General features: G+C 46.6%; 1 protein-coding gene and 1 pseudogene across 1 annotated transcript in view; one reads left to right on the forward strand and one right to left on the reverse strand.

Moving 5' to 3' along the window:
* The window catches only part of JAM3 (junctional adhesion molecule 3), a 91,207-nt gene that overhangs the window by 22,882 nt on the left and 53,940 nt on the right, over window positions 1–14,385 (forward strand). Inside the window, exons 2-4 of the mRNA XM_073570024.1 lie at window positions 8,357–8,422; window positions 9,123–9,236; window positions 9,400–9,552. Coding sequence (XP_073426125.1) covers window positions 8,357–8,422; window positions 9,123–9,236; window positions 9,400–9,552 — 333 coding nt within the window. The remainder of the gene's footprint in view (window positions 1–8,356; window positions 8,423–9,122; window positions 9,237–9,399; window positions 9,553–14,385) is intronic.
* LOC141085022 (uncharacterized) lies at window positions 4,778–5,890 on the reverse strand (annotated as a pseudogene).

Below are 14,385 nucleotides of genomic sequence, written 5' to 3' on the forward strand. Positions count from 1 at the left end.
ATTCTGGCACCAACACAATGAATTTGGTCTGCACTGTTTAATGGGGAACCTGTCACTAGAAAAAACACTACTCATCTGCAGATATGAGGCTAATCAGCAGGTTCATGGTGTGCTTGACCTGTCCAGCGCCCGCACTTAAACGAACAGTGCGGTAAGAATATGAACTTTATTCCCCTCAGCAGCATTCGGTTTCAGTCACGGGGGCAGCACTGGTTCAGCCACCACTCTTGAGTATAGAAAGCGTCTACTTTAACCGCACCCTGGCCTCGACTGACAGCCGGCCCCAATGCAGAGCGTGTGTCAGTTCCGGAGGGGCAGTTATAGCTGCTGCTTTCTATGCTCAGTGCGGTGACTGACAGCCATCCCAAAGCAGAGCTTGTGCCAGTCGGTGCAAAGGGCACAATTACAGCGGCTGCTCTCTATAATTGAAGAGATTACTGACAGCCAGCCCCAATGCAGAGCGTGTGTCAGCCAGTGCCGGGGGGTGCAGTTACAGCTGCTGGTCTCTATATGCAGAGCGGTGACTGACAGCCAGCCTCAATGCAGAGCAATGTGTCAGTCAGTGCCTGGGGCACAGTTACAGCTGCTCTCTATACTGAGAGGGATGACTGACAGCTGGCCCCAATGCAGAGCGTGTGTCAGTGCTGGAGGTGCAGTTATAGCAGCCGTCCTCTATACTCATAGCAGTGACCGACAGCCGGCCCCAATCCAGAGCATATGTCAGTCAGTGCCATTTGTGCAGTTAAAGCTGTTGCTCTCTTTACTGAGAGCGTTGACTTACAGCTGTCCCAATGAGAGCGTGTGTCGGTCAGTGCTGGGGGTGCAGTTACAGCTGCTGGTCTTTTTGCTGAGAGCGGTGACTGACACACGCTCTGCATTGGGGCCGGTTGTCAGTCAGTGCCGGGGTGCAGTTACAGCTGCTGCTTTCCCTATATTCAGAGCGGTGACTGAAACCCAAACACTTCCTGGGGAATAAAGATTTTCTCCCTGCAGCGTTCGGCTAAGTGTGGGCGCAGGACAGGTTTACAGCGCTGTTGGCGGGGGGGGGGGAACGAAACCTCTGAGTGGGCCTTTAACCAGGTAACCATGATTATAACTGGGTGACGCACCCCAATAGTGGATGGAGAACCTCAGCCGATGACCGCTCTGTTGCTGAAAATAATCTGTATACAAAGGCCAACGTGGATATTGCCGCCATATGGTCAGTGGTATATACCAGTCCTATGGAACATATAAGAGATTACAGCACAGATACAGATAATGACTTACAGCTGACGTTTTTTCTGATGGAATCGTTCACTTTTCCCGTCTTTTACATCGGGCCCAGACAGACATGACAACTTCTCCAGCCAGGACTCTGCTGCAGAGATTACAACAAAGACGCATTTCGCATCTCATATTTTCAGCCCCGTCACTATCTTTCCCCAACTTTCACAAACTCCTCATCCTGCCGATACCCCAATACTGAGCTGCTGCTGCCATGTGTGTCCCTATTACTGCACCTGATACCCCAATGCTGAGCGACTGCTGCCGTATCTGTCCCTATTACTGCACCTGCTCTGTGGAACAGTGTGTCTCTAGCTGGTAAAATAAATCACTAGAATGTAGTAACATTGTGTGCAAGTGCCTTAGAAAACAGTGCCACGTTTTGCCCCCTAGAAAATAACCTGTGTGCCCCTTTGACAGTCACAGTTACCTGAGTTCCCCTATAACAATAAGGGCCCACATTACATTTAATAATGTCCCAAGTCTCCCCCATGTACAGCTCCCCTATACACAGTGTAATGCCCCCTCACTGTATAGTACCACCAAACAGTATAATGCTTAGTAGCCCCCAAACTGTATGATGCCCCCCTCACTGTAATCTTCACACTGTATAATGCCCCCATTGATAGCATCCATATAGTATAATGCGTTCTCAATATAGTATAATAAACTCCTCTATAGTATAATGCACTGCCCATAGGCAGACTCTATAGTATAAAGCACACCCATAGGCAGACTCTATATTGTATAATGCACTCCCCATAGGCATACTCTATATAATATACTGCACTCCCCAAGGGCAGACTATAGTAGAATGCACCCCCCCTTCCCCATAGGCAGACTATAGTATAATGCACCCCCTATAGGCAGATTCTATAGTATAGTGCGCACACCCCCATAGGCAGACTCTATATTGTATAATGCACTCCCCATAGGCATACTCTATATCAGGGTTCCCCAACTCCAGTCCTCAAGGCCCACCAACAGGTCATGTTTTCAGGATTTCCTTTGTATTGCACAGGAGAAGCAATTATCACCTGAGCAATACAAAGGAAATCCTGAAAACATGACCTGTTGGTGGGCCTTGAGGACTGGAGTTGGGGAACCCTGCTCTATATAATATACTGCACTCCTCATAGGCAGACTATAGTATAATGCAGCCCCCATAGGCAGACTCTATAGCAGGGGTGGGGAACCTTTTTTCTGCCGAGGGCCATTTGGAATTTTATAATAGCGTTCGGGGGCTGCATAAAATTATTAATAATGATGAGCGAGTATACTCGTTGCTCGGGTTTTCCCAAGCATGCTCAGGTGTCCTCTGAGTATTTTGGCGTGCTCGGAGACTTAGTTTCTGTCGACGCATTTGCATGATTTGCAGCTGCTGGACAGGCTGAATACTTGTGGGGATTCCTTAACAAACAGGCATTCCTCACATGTATTCAGCACAGGTCCCCATTAGGCAGCACAGGTCCCAAATAGGCAGCACACGTCCCCATTAGGCAGCACATACTGACCTGACACAGCAGCACCGGTGACCAGGATGATGAAGATTGCAGGCTGGGGTGACTAGGAAGGCAGGCCGCAGACCGCGCAGCTCACACTGGGTAGCGGCGCGCGGTTACTCGTCCTGGTTAGTATCAGTGCGCGGGGGCCGCTGGGGTCTGGCGGGGTGAGCTCAGTCTCCGTCAGTGCCTGCGGCTGCATGTATCAGTGCGTGGTATCCAGCGGGTGGGGCTAGGAAGCAGAGCAAGAGTCCTCCTCTGGCATCAAGGTACCCGATCGTGGCTCTGGAGCGGCTGCGGGCCGGATCAAAGGATATGGCGGGCCGGACGTTCCCCACCCCTGCTCTATAGTATAATGCACAGCCCATAGCAGACTCTATAGTATAATGCAGCCCCCATAGGATTGCACTATAGTATGTGTTCCCCATAGGCAGATTCTATAGTATAATGCAGCCCCCCCATAGGCCGACACTATAGTATAATGCATTCCCCATAGGCAGACTCTGTAGTATAATGCAGCCCCCATAGGCACTCTATAGTATAATGCAGTGCCCTCATAGGTAGACTTCATAATATAATACACCCCCCTTCCCCCATAGGCAGACTCTGTAGTATAATGCACTCCCCATCGGCAGACTCTATATAGTAAAATGCAGCCCCCCATAGGCAGACTCTATAGTATAATGCACTCCCCATAGGCAGACTCTACAGTATACTGCACTCCCCAGGCTGACTGGACTCTAGTATAATGCGCGCCCCCATAGGCAGACTCTATATTGTATAATGTACCCCATAGAAACAGTAAATACTCACCACTCCTCCTGATTTCTCTGCTGCTCTGAGTGCCCACACATCTCCAGACAGCGGGCCCTGAGTAATGACGTCATTGCGCCCACTGTCAGTGTTTGCGTCAGGGACGTCAGACGCTGAGAGGGGGATGATGGGAAATGGAGCTTGTCGCTCCCACTTACATAAGTGCGACCGACTGGGTCGGCATCCAGCCGATACAGTTGAATTTGCAATGACGGATGGGGGCCAGCAGTGCCCCCGCCTGCTCAGAGGCCCCATAGTGGCTGGGTGACAGTGCAGGGGGACCGATTCTCCCTGCTCTACCACAAAGTGTAACTGTATGGGCGCGCTGTGCACGCCGATACAGTAACATAGTTCCGGGTGGACCCCCTCGGAGCGCAAGGCCCGTGGCGAACGCCCCCTCTGCTTCCCTGATAGCTATGTTACTGAACCCGCAGGTTAATAGCGTTTTTTTTTTTTTTTTTTTTGCTGACTGGTTCTGGTGACGTGCACATGTCTAATTTGAAGTGCAGCTGCAGGTAGACAATGAAGTTATGTTCTCCCTGCAGCCACTCTTTTTACCTGTCGAGTTGGTACTGCTTATGCTTTATTTCATACAGGCTGGACTGCTTTTATAATGTGACAGGTTCCTTCTCAGGTTAACCAAAGTCCATAAATGTAAGTGCCCAATTCCTAAGGCTAATTTCCATGACAGTACAGTGTCCATTTTCTCATTTGTATGATGGGATGGCCACAAGCACCTGATGGACTGACAGCCTCCTGAATGGAGAGTGTGGGTGACAAGAACCATAATCTATCCAATTGTGGCTGCATACGAAAATACAGCTGTTCCAAGGTCATGTGAATTATCCCTAGCTTTGTGTTACTCTGAAGTCCCTATAGAATTGCATATATTCTCTGCCCGCCCTATCCACACCTGTTTATCAGGCTCAAAGTTTAGCATAATGCAGCTGTCAGGAGCCTAATGGTAGCAGCTGCTCAGAGCCTCTTGTGTCCAGCAAGATCTGGCTAACACATTTTAGAGATGAAACATGCAACAACTGATTGAAATCCACTGGTGTCATGCGGCAAGTGGCGGTGTCGTCGCTGGTACAGTAGACACTCTGTATTTACTTTTCTATCCAGTATAAAAAGTAAACATTCTGTCAGGATGAGATCTTATGTACATCTAGTCGATCTTCTTTTGTGATCTCTCTCTCTCAGCTCCTACTTCTTCCCCTGTCTCTACTTCGGCTTCTTTGATCTCTGCTCTTCTTCTTGGCTTTTCTATCCTCGTATTCTCTTTTATCCCTGTAGTTACTTCTGCTTCTATGACAGTGGCTTCCAGATCGTTCATCGCTCGGGCTTTTGCCAGATCTGGATTTTTCAGGCCTATGGCCCTTCTCTATTTTTTCCTCCCGTTGAGGACCTCGTGGTCTTCCTGTGTTTTGTGATGCTCCCGCTTTTCTTTCTGATCATGGGAACTCTGGAAATCTTTACTGCTCCTACAATCTTCCTGTCCACTCTCACTTTTTCTGCAGCTAGGGTACGGCTCTTCTGAAACTTTGCTTCTTCTCGACTGAGATTTATCTTCACTGTCACTACTGCCATCTCCAGAGTCTTTGGAGGACTTCTTACTCTTGGACTTTTTCCTACGTTTCTTCTCCTCCTCGCTGCTTGATTCACTTTCACTACTAGAAGAAGAGTCGCTGGAGGAGCTACCACTGCTACTTTTGCCTTTTTTCTTCTGTGCCTTCTTTTTCTTTCCAAGTCGATCTAGCTTTTTCAAAAGCGTTTGCTTTGTAGCTAAGGATTTTAAAAACTCCACTTCTGGGTCATCTTCCTCAGCTTCACTTACAACATATCCCTGTGATAGATCATTTACGGTCAGGTTTCTTCCCATTACATTTTGTTTCAGTGCAAACCCACTGTTTCTCATCTTCGCCATTAACTCTGAGGGGTGCATTGATGGCCCTGATCCGTCTGCAGTGACTGAGCTTGCGTTTATCCCCGATAGACCAAATAATGGACATTCTCTGTCAGTGTTGACATGACCCCACTTATGACATTTAATGCACCTCACATTGCGAACCTGAATGCCGAAAGGTTGATCTCCGATATTCATATCATCTTTGGCATACTTTTCCCGAGGAGCCATCTTCTGCCACTCGAATTTGTAATCCGTTTCCCCTTCATTCTCAGCTCCTGGGGGGGGCTTCATACATAAAATGGAGTCCATTTTTCACCTTTTCATCATCCAGCAGTAATCAGTTGTTGTAAGACACTGCCGGCTTGCTCACATGTTTCCGAGGATGAGATCTTCCATCATGCATCACTATAGGTAGAAGACACATTTCTCTATAGACTGCTCCACCATGTGTCGCTGTAGATGGGATTAATTCTTCTTTACAGGCTCTTCTGCCATTTATTAATGTATGCAGGGAGCACACTTCACTATGGGATCCTGCTCCATGCATCATTGTAGGTAGGTAAAACTTTTTTTTTTCTTCAGGCTTTTTCTGCTGTGTCACTGTAACAAGTAGGGTGTGCTTTTCTCACTAGCCTCCTCCTTGTATCACTGTAAGTAAGGAGCACTCTTCTCTGTGGGGTATTACTTCCAAGGATAGATGGGTTATAACATAACCTACATTTCAGGAAAGATGGGTTATATCATACTTTACAGCGGAGGATAGATAGGGTATATTGTCCACTACAGCGGAGGATAGATGGGGTTCTATCGTCCACTACAGCGGAGGATAGATTGGGTATATCAAACTGTGCTGCAGATTAGTTTCAGAAAGTGGAGAAAACTAGGTGATTATTGTTGTAAGAGTAGCTGGATATGTGATTGCGGACATCCTGAAAGTTTAAGGACCTGAGCCCTACAAATGCATGGTTTTGCACCTAGGGACTATTTTGCCTGCTGCCTGTTTGCTTTGCTTTTTTCCCTTTTATTTAGTAGATCTATTTTCTCTGGGCAATAGAAGGATTTATTTTTCAGTTTAATGTTGCAGTGTAGTATATAGCATACATGTGTCAGAATAGAAGGTGTTTTTTTCCCTTTTTTATTTTTTTTTTCTTTCCTCCTTTACAAACTAAACGGCAGTCGTGTCTGGAACATAGCTTTTATTAGAGTAAACTCATGTCATCCAGACAGGAAGGAAGGAAGGAAATTCGGACAAAACTTTGTTCCGAGGTTATTTTCTTGTGTATCACATGTTTCTTATGGTTCTTTTTTGTGGTTAACTAGCCCGTCCTTGTGATAGATGGCCACCACATGAAATCAAAGTCTTTGTCCTGCTGAAGCAACAGTGACATGACTCTTGAAGCAGATTTTGTGAGATTTCACAATACAAACTGTATTCATTACTAAATTGATCTCATCGTTCGGATGAGGATGCTACACTTTGATATGTTGGATTCCAGTTTTCTTGAGGAAACGTCTGACATTTCTACACATGAATGGAGGGTTTTATCTCACGGCCAGGGAGAGGTCGCAGGGTTTTGTCCCGGGGCCAGGGAGAGGTCGCAGGGTTTTGTCCCGGGGCCAGGGAGAGGTCGCAGGGTTTTATCCACCCCGAAGCAGACATGTGCCTCATCATTAAGGCAGAGAGAGACGCTGTCTGTGCTTTGGGGCGGCCTGTGAGCGGGGCTGCGGGCAGGTCTTTGGTTTCTCTGACTTGGAGCAGGAAGATAAGACTGCCTACACGCTGCCCTGGAGCACGAGAATCTCATTAACGGAAAACTTCTAACACTGATTACACAAGAAACACAAGACGTATTTCTTCACCCCAGATATCATTTTAATCAGTGTAAAAGTGGCTACACGACCACGTATTTACTTAACAAAATCCTGCTAACAGGTTCCCTTTTAAACTCTTGGTGTATGCACACGCTGCGGATTCTCCTGCGGTTCCTCAGCGGATTTGGCCGCTGCGGATCCGCAGCAGTTTTTGCTGCGGTGTACAGTACCATAATATCCTATGGATATTAAAAACCGCAGTGCAGACGGTGCGGATTTTCCACGCGGTTTTGCTGCAGTTTCTAAACTGCAGAAAGAATTGACATGTCAATTCTTTCTGCGGATTCCGCTGCGGTTTGCCATCTCCATTGTGGAGATGAAAAACCGCAGGCTAATCCGCAGGTAACACCTCAGGTCTTTTGACCTGCAGATTTACCTGCGGATTTTACAAAATCCGCGCGGCCAAATTCGCACCCCAATCCGCAGCGTGTGCTCCTACCCTTAGGGTATAATGTTTCTGGACTGGAACAGATTTGCATTTTGGACCGTAACTGGGTGGTAAGATCAGTCGTTAAAATTTATTATTCTCTCCAACAGAGTAGACAGAGTTAATGCTGCCTGTCCTATGTCATTGACCTGACTGCGTCATTGGATATACTACACAGTTGTCATTTATTGATGATATGCTGTCTGATGGCATAAAGGCACTTCATATTAGTGAGGAGATGCAGTTCACATTATCATGTTTGGACGATCTCCAGCATCTTCAGGAGTTCTGGGGCTGTATCATAGGAATGTCATTCAGCGGAGATTATAAAACCCCAGTATTTGTGTCGGTGACCCCAACCTTCTACAGCCCAGCTGTGCGGACCGCCTTGCCGTAGGGCTTTTCATTTTCTGTTATGTTTTCAGAAGGAAGGTTGTATCAGCCGATTTGAGGACATTCTCGGTTCCTTGCTCACATTTTGTGCTTCCATGCAGATATTGGATTACAGTAAAATATTTTTTTTTACCTCAAACAGCTCTTAATGTGGTTTTTTTTTTTTTTTACTTGCAGGTTGCACAGTGATGGCAGTAGACTTATATTCCTCCAACACAAATCCAGAAGTGCAAGAATATCAGAGTAAGAATCTAACTCATGAATCACAGCCAGATTGCTCAGAAGAATCCAAAAATGTGTCCTTACCAGACTAGTTCAGTCTTTGTATGTGTCTGCTCCTGCCCTCGCTCTGTCTGGGTACGGGTCTGCTCCTGCCCTCGCTCTGTCTGGGTACGGGTCTGCTCCTGCCCTCGCTCTGTCTGGGTACGGGTCTGCTCCTGCCCTCGCTCTGTCTGGGTACGGGTCTGCTCCTGCCCTCGCTCTGTCTGGGTACGGGTCTGCTCCTGCCCTCGCTCTGTCTGGGTACGGGTCTGCTCCTGCCCTCGCTCTGTCTGGGTACGGGTCTGCTCCTGCCCTCGCTCTGTCTGGGTACGGGTCTGCTCCTGCCCTCGCTCTGTCTGGGTACGGGTCTGCTCCTGCCCTCGCTCTGTCTGGGTACGGGTCTGCTCCTGCCCTCGCTCTGTCTGGGTACATTTTGGCTCCTATTCTCGCTCGGTCTGTCTACACTTCTCTTGATCGGTCTGTGTACAGGTCTGCACCTACTCTCACTTGGTCTGTACACTGATCCTGCACCATTTCGTTAGAGATCCTTTTTTTTCTCTTGGATTTGGTGTCTGCATCTGAAGTAAAATAATAGAAGCCACTAAAAATAAAAGTGGGTTAGTTGTTGCTAAATATGATGATCAAACATAGACATGCTGCTGAAAACTTTCTCTTTCTGCAGGGGTGGAGCTGTCATGTCAGATCAAACAAACATATACCGAGAATCCGCGCATTGAATGGAAGAAGATTCGGAATGGCGACACATCTTACGTCTATTTTCATGGTGTGATTCAAGGTTTGTGTTTGCAATGATCCGCATGTTTCTACATTTTCCATTTTTGCAGGGTCTCTCCTGTTGCGTACTGGATTGGTTGGGTTAGCTCATTCAATACCGATCTACACCCTGAGATTCTCACCCCACTCTCCACATAAACGCTAAGATTTTTCTATTTTATTAGGAGATTTGAAAAATCGGGCTGAAATAAAGGATGGGATTTCCCTGGTTATTTATAATGCTACACGAACAGACAATGGGAAATATCGCTGTGAAGTGGCTGCAGCTGATGACCCGAAGAGGTTTGCAGAAATCTCTATCAACTTAACAGTGACAGGTGAGTAGCTTACATGAGACACATTGTGGTTGAGACTTCCGCATCAGGGTTATTGTAGTCTGACCACTGTAATCTGCAGGGAATTGCTGCACATGTCTGACTCTGGAGGCGCAACCACAGGCCAAATGATGGCAGTGGGTCAACCTGGATTATTGGAGTAATTGTCACTTTCCCATTGCTTTGGTTAATTATCTACATAACCATTTCACAGCTTCAACAGGGGGACACACCCCTCTGACTAATCGCATACCAGTATGTAGAGTCCCTGGGGGAAGGATACAGCGTAATGACTCCTCTGACTGATCACATAAGTACAGCGTCACTGGGGAAAGGATACAGCGTAATCACCTCTGTGATGGACCCGCGCATCGCCACCCTGCCTGACGTCACTATTACGTCAAACTGATCACATAATGTGGTCTCCCCACTTCCACCACCTGACGTTCCTCATTACCTGGGGACACATAAGGTCACCTTGGTAAGTTTTACAAAGACACCCTCTGTCCACATGGGCCCAGGGAAGCACAGGGAGTGAGAAAATGTGGCCCATGCAGTCACTGACGGTGCACCACAATCTCTCACAACCCTGACAGGCTGAAAGACCCCTTTCACTAGCACCAGTGAAACAAAGCACTGTCAGCCCATTAAGACTGCCAACAGTTCCTTGTTTGATAAAAGCCTGGTCTGTTAACGGGATTATATTGGGACAGAAACCAGCCCCAGTAGCATTGAAAGATAAACCGAGAAATGGACGTGTGGATCGAGATAAAACAGCAGCCCAAGGTTAAATTCTATATAATCCTTAAGGGCCCACAAGACCATACACTATACACACGGTTATGCATATACAATGGCAGATATGCAAATACAATAGTGGTAGTACAAAAGACATAAGCAAATGGATCCTGTCAATTACCAGGTTGATGTTTGACCATGTATGCGCTGGGCCACATGGGGCATGGGCTGCCAGTTGGGTTCCTAGGTCCTTCACAGCAAGTTACTCAACGTGACCCTCCTTTTGAAGTGGACAGCAGGCATACCAGAGACCGACCATATGGCCTTACACTAGCTTTTATCCCCTTTGGGTCACAATCCCCCTCCTGGCTGAACCTAAATCCTGTCCCCTTCCGACTGGCAGCCAAAACTCCAAAACCAAAGATGAGTCATAACTCTTTAATGGATGATCCTAGGGAGGCGGCTCTGGTACCATCAGATCCAGCCAGGCCCCTGCTGAGCGTTCAGACTAAACACATCTTTGCTATCTGGTTCCTTGTAGCCACTCTACGCATATGCCCTCCCTGGGATGTTAGAACTTGCCGTATTTTTCGCTTTGTAAGACGCACCCCCCCCCCCCCCCCCCAAAAAAAAAAAAAAAATTGGGGGGGGGGCAACGAGGGGTGTGTCTTACAAAGCATACATGACTTAATGGTTGGTCTAGGCCGCAGGTTGGGATGAGGGGGTGTCCGGGTGCCCAGCGGTTGCTAGCCGGTGCTGCAGGTGTCTCCAGTGCCCAGCGGTGCTGCGTGGGTGTCCAGGGCTCTGACGACATTTTGCAACAGGCCAGAGCCCCGGCACTTCCACTGTTCCCTACGCTGTGGACACCGGGGGCCGGCGCATGCACAGATGGTGATCTCGGGACCAAGATATTGAGAGATGAGATCTCATCAGCTGAGATCTCCATCAGTGCATGCGCTGCCCCCGGCGGCCGTATTCCCGGAGTCCACCGCACTGAGGAAACGGTGGAAGAACTGCGGGGGAATGTGGACTTTCACGAAACGGTGGACAGAGCCGCACACCCTGGGCAGCAGAGCCGGGGACACCCGCAGACACTGCATATCAGACACCCCCTCATCCCGGCCTGCAGCATCACCCCACTGCTGCCTCTTCCAGCAGCGACCCTGGGACCCCACTTCACCGCAGCCACCACCCCCGGTAAACAATAAAATGCATGGATTATAGGAAGTTTTTGGGGTGCGTCTTATAATCCGGAGCATCTTATAAAGTGAAAAATACTGTAGCTTGGTGTTCTCATACAGTTGCAAGCGGTATAGGTTTTATAATCCCATGCGATAGTATACATATGATTGACATGAAATTATATCTCCCATATTCTTCACACTCCACCCCCCCCCCCCCCCTTTAGATGGCGCTAGGGGGGCAGCACTTTACAGTGTTTCCCAGCACACCCACCCACAACCTGCCCTCGTCGGGGTAACCACTCAGCATTGGCGTAGTCACAGCCTGTCTTGTGTCGAATGGTGAATTGGCACCTCTGGAACACAAGGTTCTGGCCTAACAACCTCCCATTCGTTCCGGATATGGTGTGTAACTAGCTGAGGGGGTTGTCCATTTCCACTGAATTGGCATCCGTACAAGTAGAGCTGCAGACGGTGCAGGGCCCACACAATTACCAGATATTTATTTTACTCATTTATATAGCACCATTAATTCCACAGCGCCTTACAGACATTATTGGCACTGGTGCTCACAATCTAAATTCCCTATCAGTATGTCTTTGGAATGTGGGAGGAAACTGGAGTACCTGGAGCAAACACAGGGAGAACATACAAACAAAAAGATATTGGGCTAAAAAAGCCCTAGCCAGCTAACCAACCACAGCCGGAGCACGGAACGTCGTCTGGACCCAAAGAATGTTGATTGTAGACAAAGGAAGAAAGGATCGTTCCAGCTACTAAAATTGTTGCTTTATTCCAAAGTTAAAACTAAAATGACATACATCAGCTTTCTCCCCACAGACAAATGGAATCTACCAGGTTATCTTAAAGATTCCAGGGATGTCTTGGCTACCTTCACAAAAAAAATGTGGCATGATAACTACATGTGGTTAAGTTGCGATGTGGTATCGCTGTACACATGCATTCCACACAATTTGGCCATGGAAGCACTAAAATATTCTCTATTCAATCTAAGCAACTACTCAGATGATCTTATTAATTTTCTGCTACAAGTGTTGTTTTTTTTTTTTTGTTTTTTTTTTTTTTTTTTTTAAAACACAATTTTTTTGCCTTTGGCATGATTTATCTGCAATAATCCGGATTTTTCATGGGAGCGAGATGCTCTCCATCGCTCGCAAATTTAACAGTGGCATATTGGGAAAAACAATTTATATATTCGGTAGATAATCCCTTTGTGCAGAGCATTAACTGGTGTGGTAGATACATTGATGACACCCTGATCATTTGGGAGGGTGATGTATCTACCATACCAGTTTTTGTGGATTATCTTAATTCAAATACCTATAATATTAGGTTCACTTATAAATTTGATAAAACTCACATCTTTTTTAGATTTAGAACTGTGGGGAAAAGTAGGACAATATATTATGTCCAACTCGTATTGCAAACCCATCTCAGGGAATACAATATTGCATGTACACAGTGGACATCCTAAACATGTAATTGGGTCTATCCCCATAGGTGAGCATATAAGATTAAAAACTAACTGTACAGATGATCGAGATAAAAACACGGGTATTACATACCTGGTAATGTGTTTTTTCATGAGGTATGACGGCACCACGAGAGAGGGGATCTGCCCAATGAGGACAGGAAACCTTCAAGATAAAAGGGGCGGCTCCTCTCTCCGCATCAGTTGTTTTACAGAGCACGAGAGGAACTCCGCAGGTTAGTTTACATATAAATAATACATCCTTTACACTACTAAATTTCTGACACCCAATGAAGTGTATAATGCTAATAATGCACCCAACTAATGATGTGATCAATAGGGAGGGAATATAAGGGTGCCGTTGTCATGGAAATTTGATTGATATAGATATATATCTCTGTGTGTGCTGCAGCCTGTCCTAATTAGACAGTCTTATTGAGCGCTCAAGGAAGGAAAGACGCCAAGCCTAGTTAGCAGCAATCCATTCCAGCAAAACTCTGGAAGTTTATTGAATATACTTGGTTTTATCAGTTCATACAGAAAAGGAGTGGTTACTCATTAACATAAAGGCTGAACTTCTTATCTAATTGGTCAGTTTAAATACATGAACATATATGGGAGAGTTTACCAAAAAGCTGATTCTAGCAATATAATTTACGGCCCATTGTCCTGCAGCGTCAGCAATGTTCTGATATCGGCTGGCACATCTGGCCTTACTTCCTCATTTTCCATGTCTGCTAGATATTTCTCAAGACACGAGACAATGCTATCACGTTGGTTGTCCAGACGGGCTTCATGGGGTTAGGTCATCTTTAGCCACTGATTATAAAGTTCAAGACAGCTGTGAAGGTATCTGTGTGCATATGAATATATAGAGTATATATGAGTATATAAGTACATAGCATATAGCCTATAGCAGACAAGTGAGATCTAGATGAAATGCATATATATTTCCATAACACCGTCATGTCTCATGAAAAAACACATTACCAGGTATGTAATACCCGTGTTTTTTCCATTCTACATGACGGCACCACAAGAGAGTTACAGAGATTTGTATTCTCTTAGGGAGGGATCACTGCTTGTAACACTCTTGTCCCAAATATGAGATCAGAGGTAGCAAATAGGTCTAACCTATAATGTCTGACAAAGGTAGACGGAGCGGATAAAGTTGCCGCTTTACTGAATTGGTAAATGGGATCGTCTGCTCTCTCCGTCCAGGAAGTCGTCACGGCCCTCGTGGAGTGGGCTTTTAGGCCTTCTGGAATAGCCCTGCCTGCACTGTTATCGGCTGGCATAATGACCTTCCTCACTCATCTAGATATAGTTTGTCTAGAGGCTTTTAAGGCCCCTCCTTGCCCCTTGGAATGAGACAAATAATGCCCCCTGTTTTCTCCAAGGTCCCTTTACCTCAAAATACTGCAG

Source organism: Dendrobates tinctorius, unplaced genomic scaffold (assembly GCF_039654945.1).
Source record: "Dendrobates tinctorius isolate UK_male_01 unplaced genomic scaffold, ASM3965494v1 ptg000028l, whole genome shotgun sequence".
Lineage (NCBI taxonomy): Eukaryota > Metazoa > Chordata > Amphibia > Anura > Dendrobatidae > Dendrobates > Dendrobates tinctorius.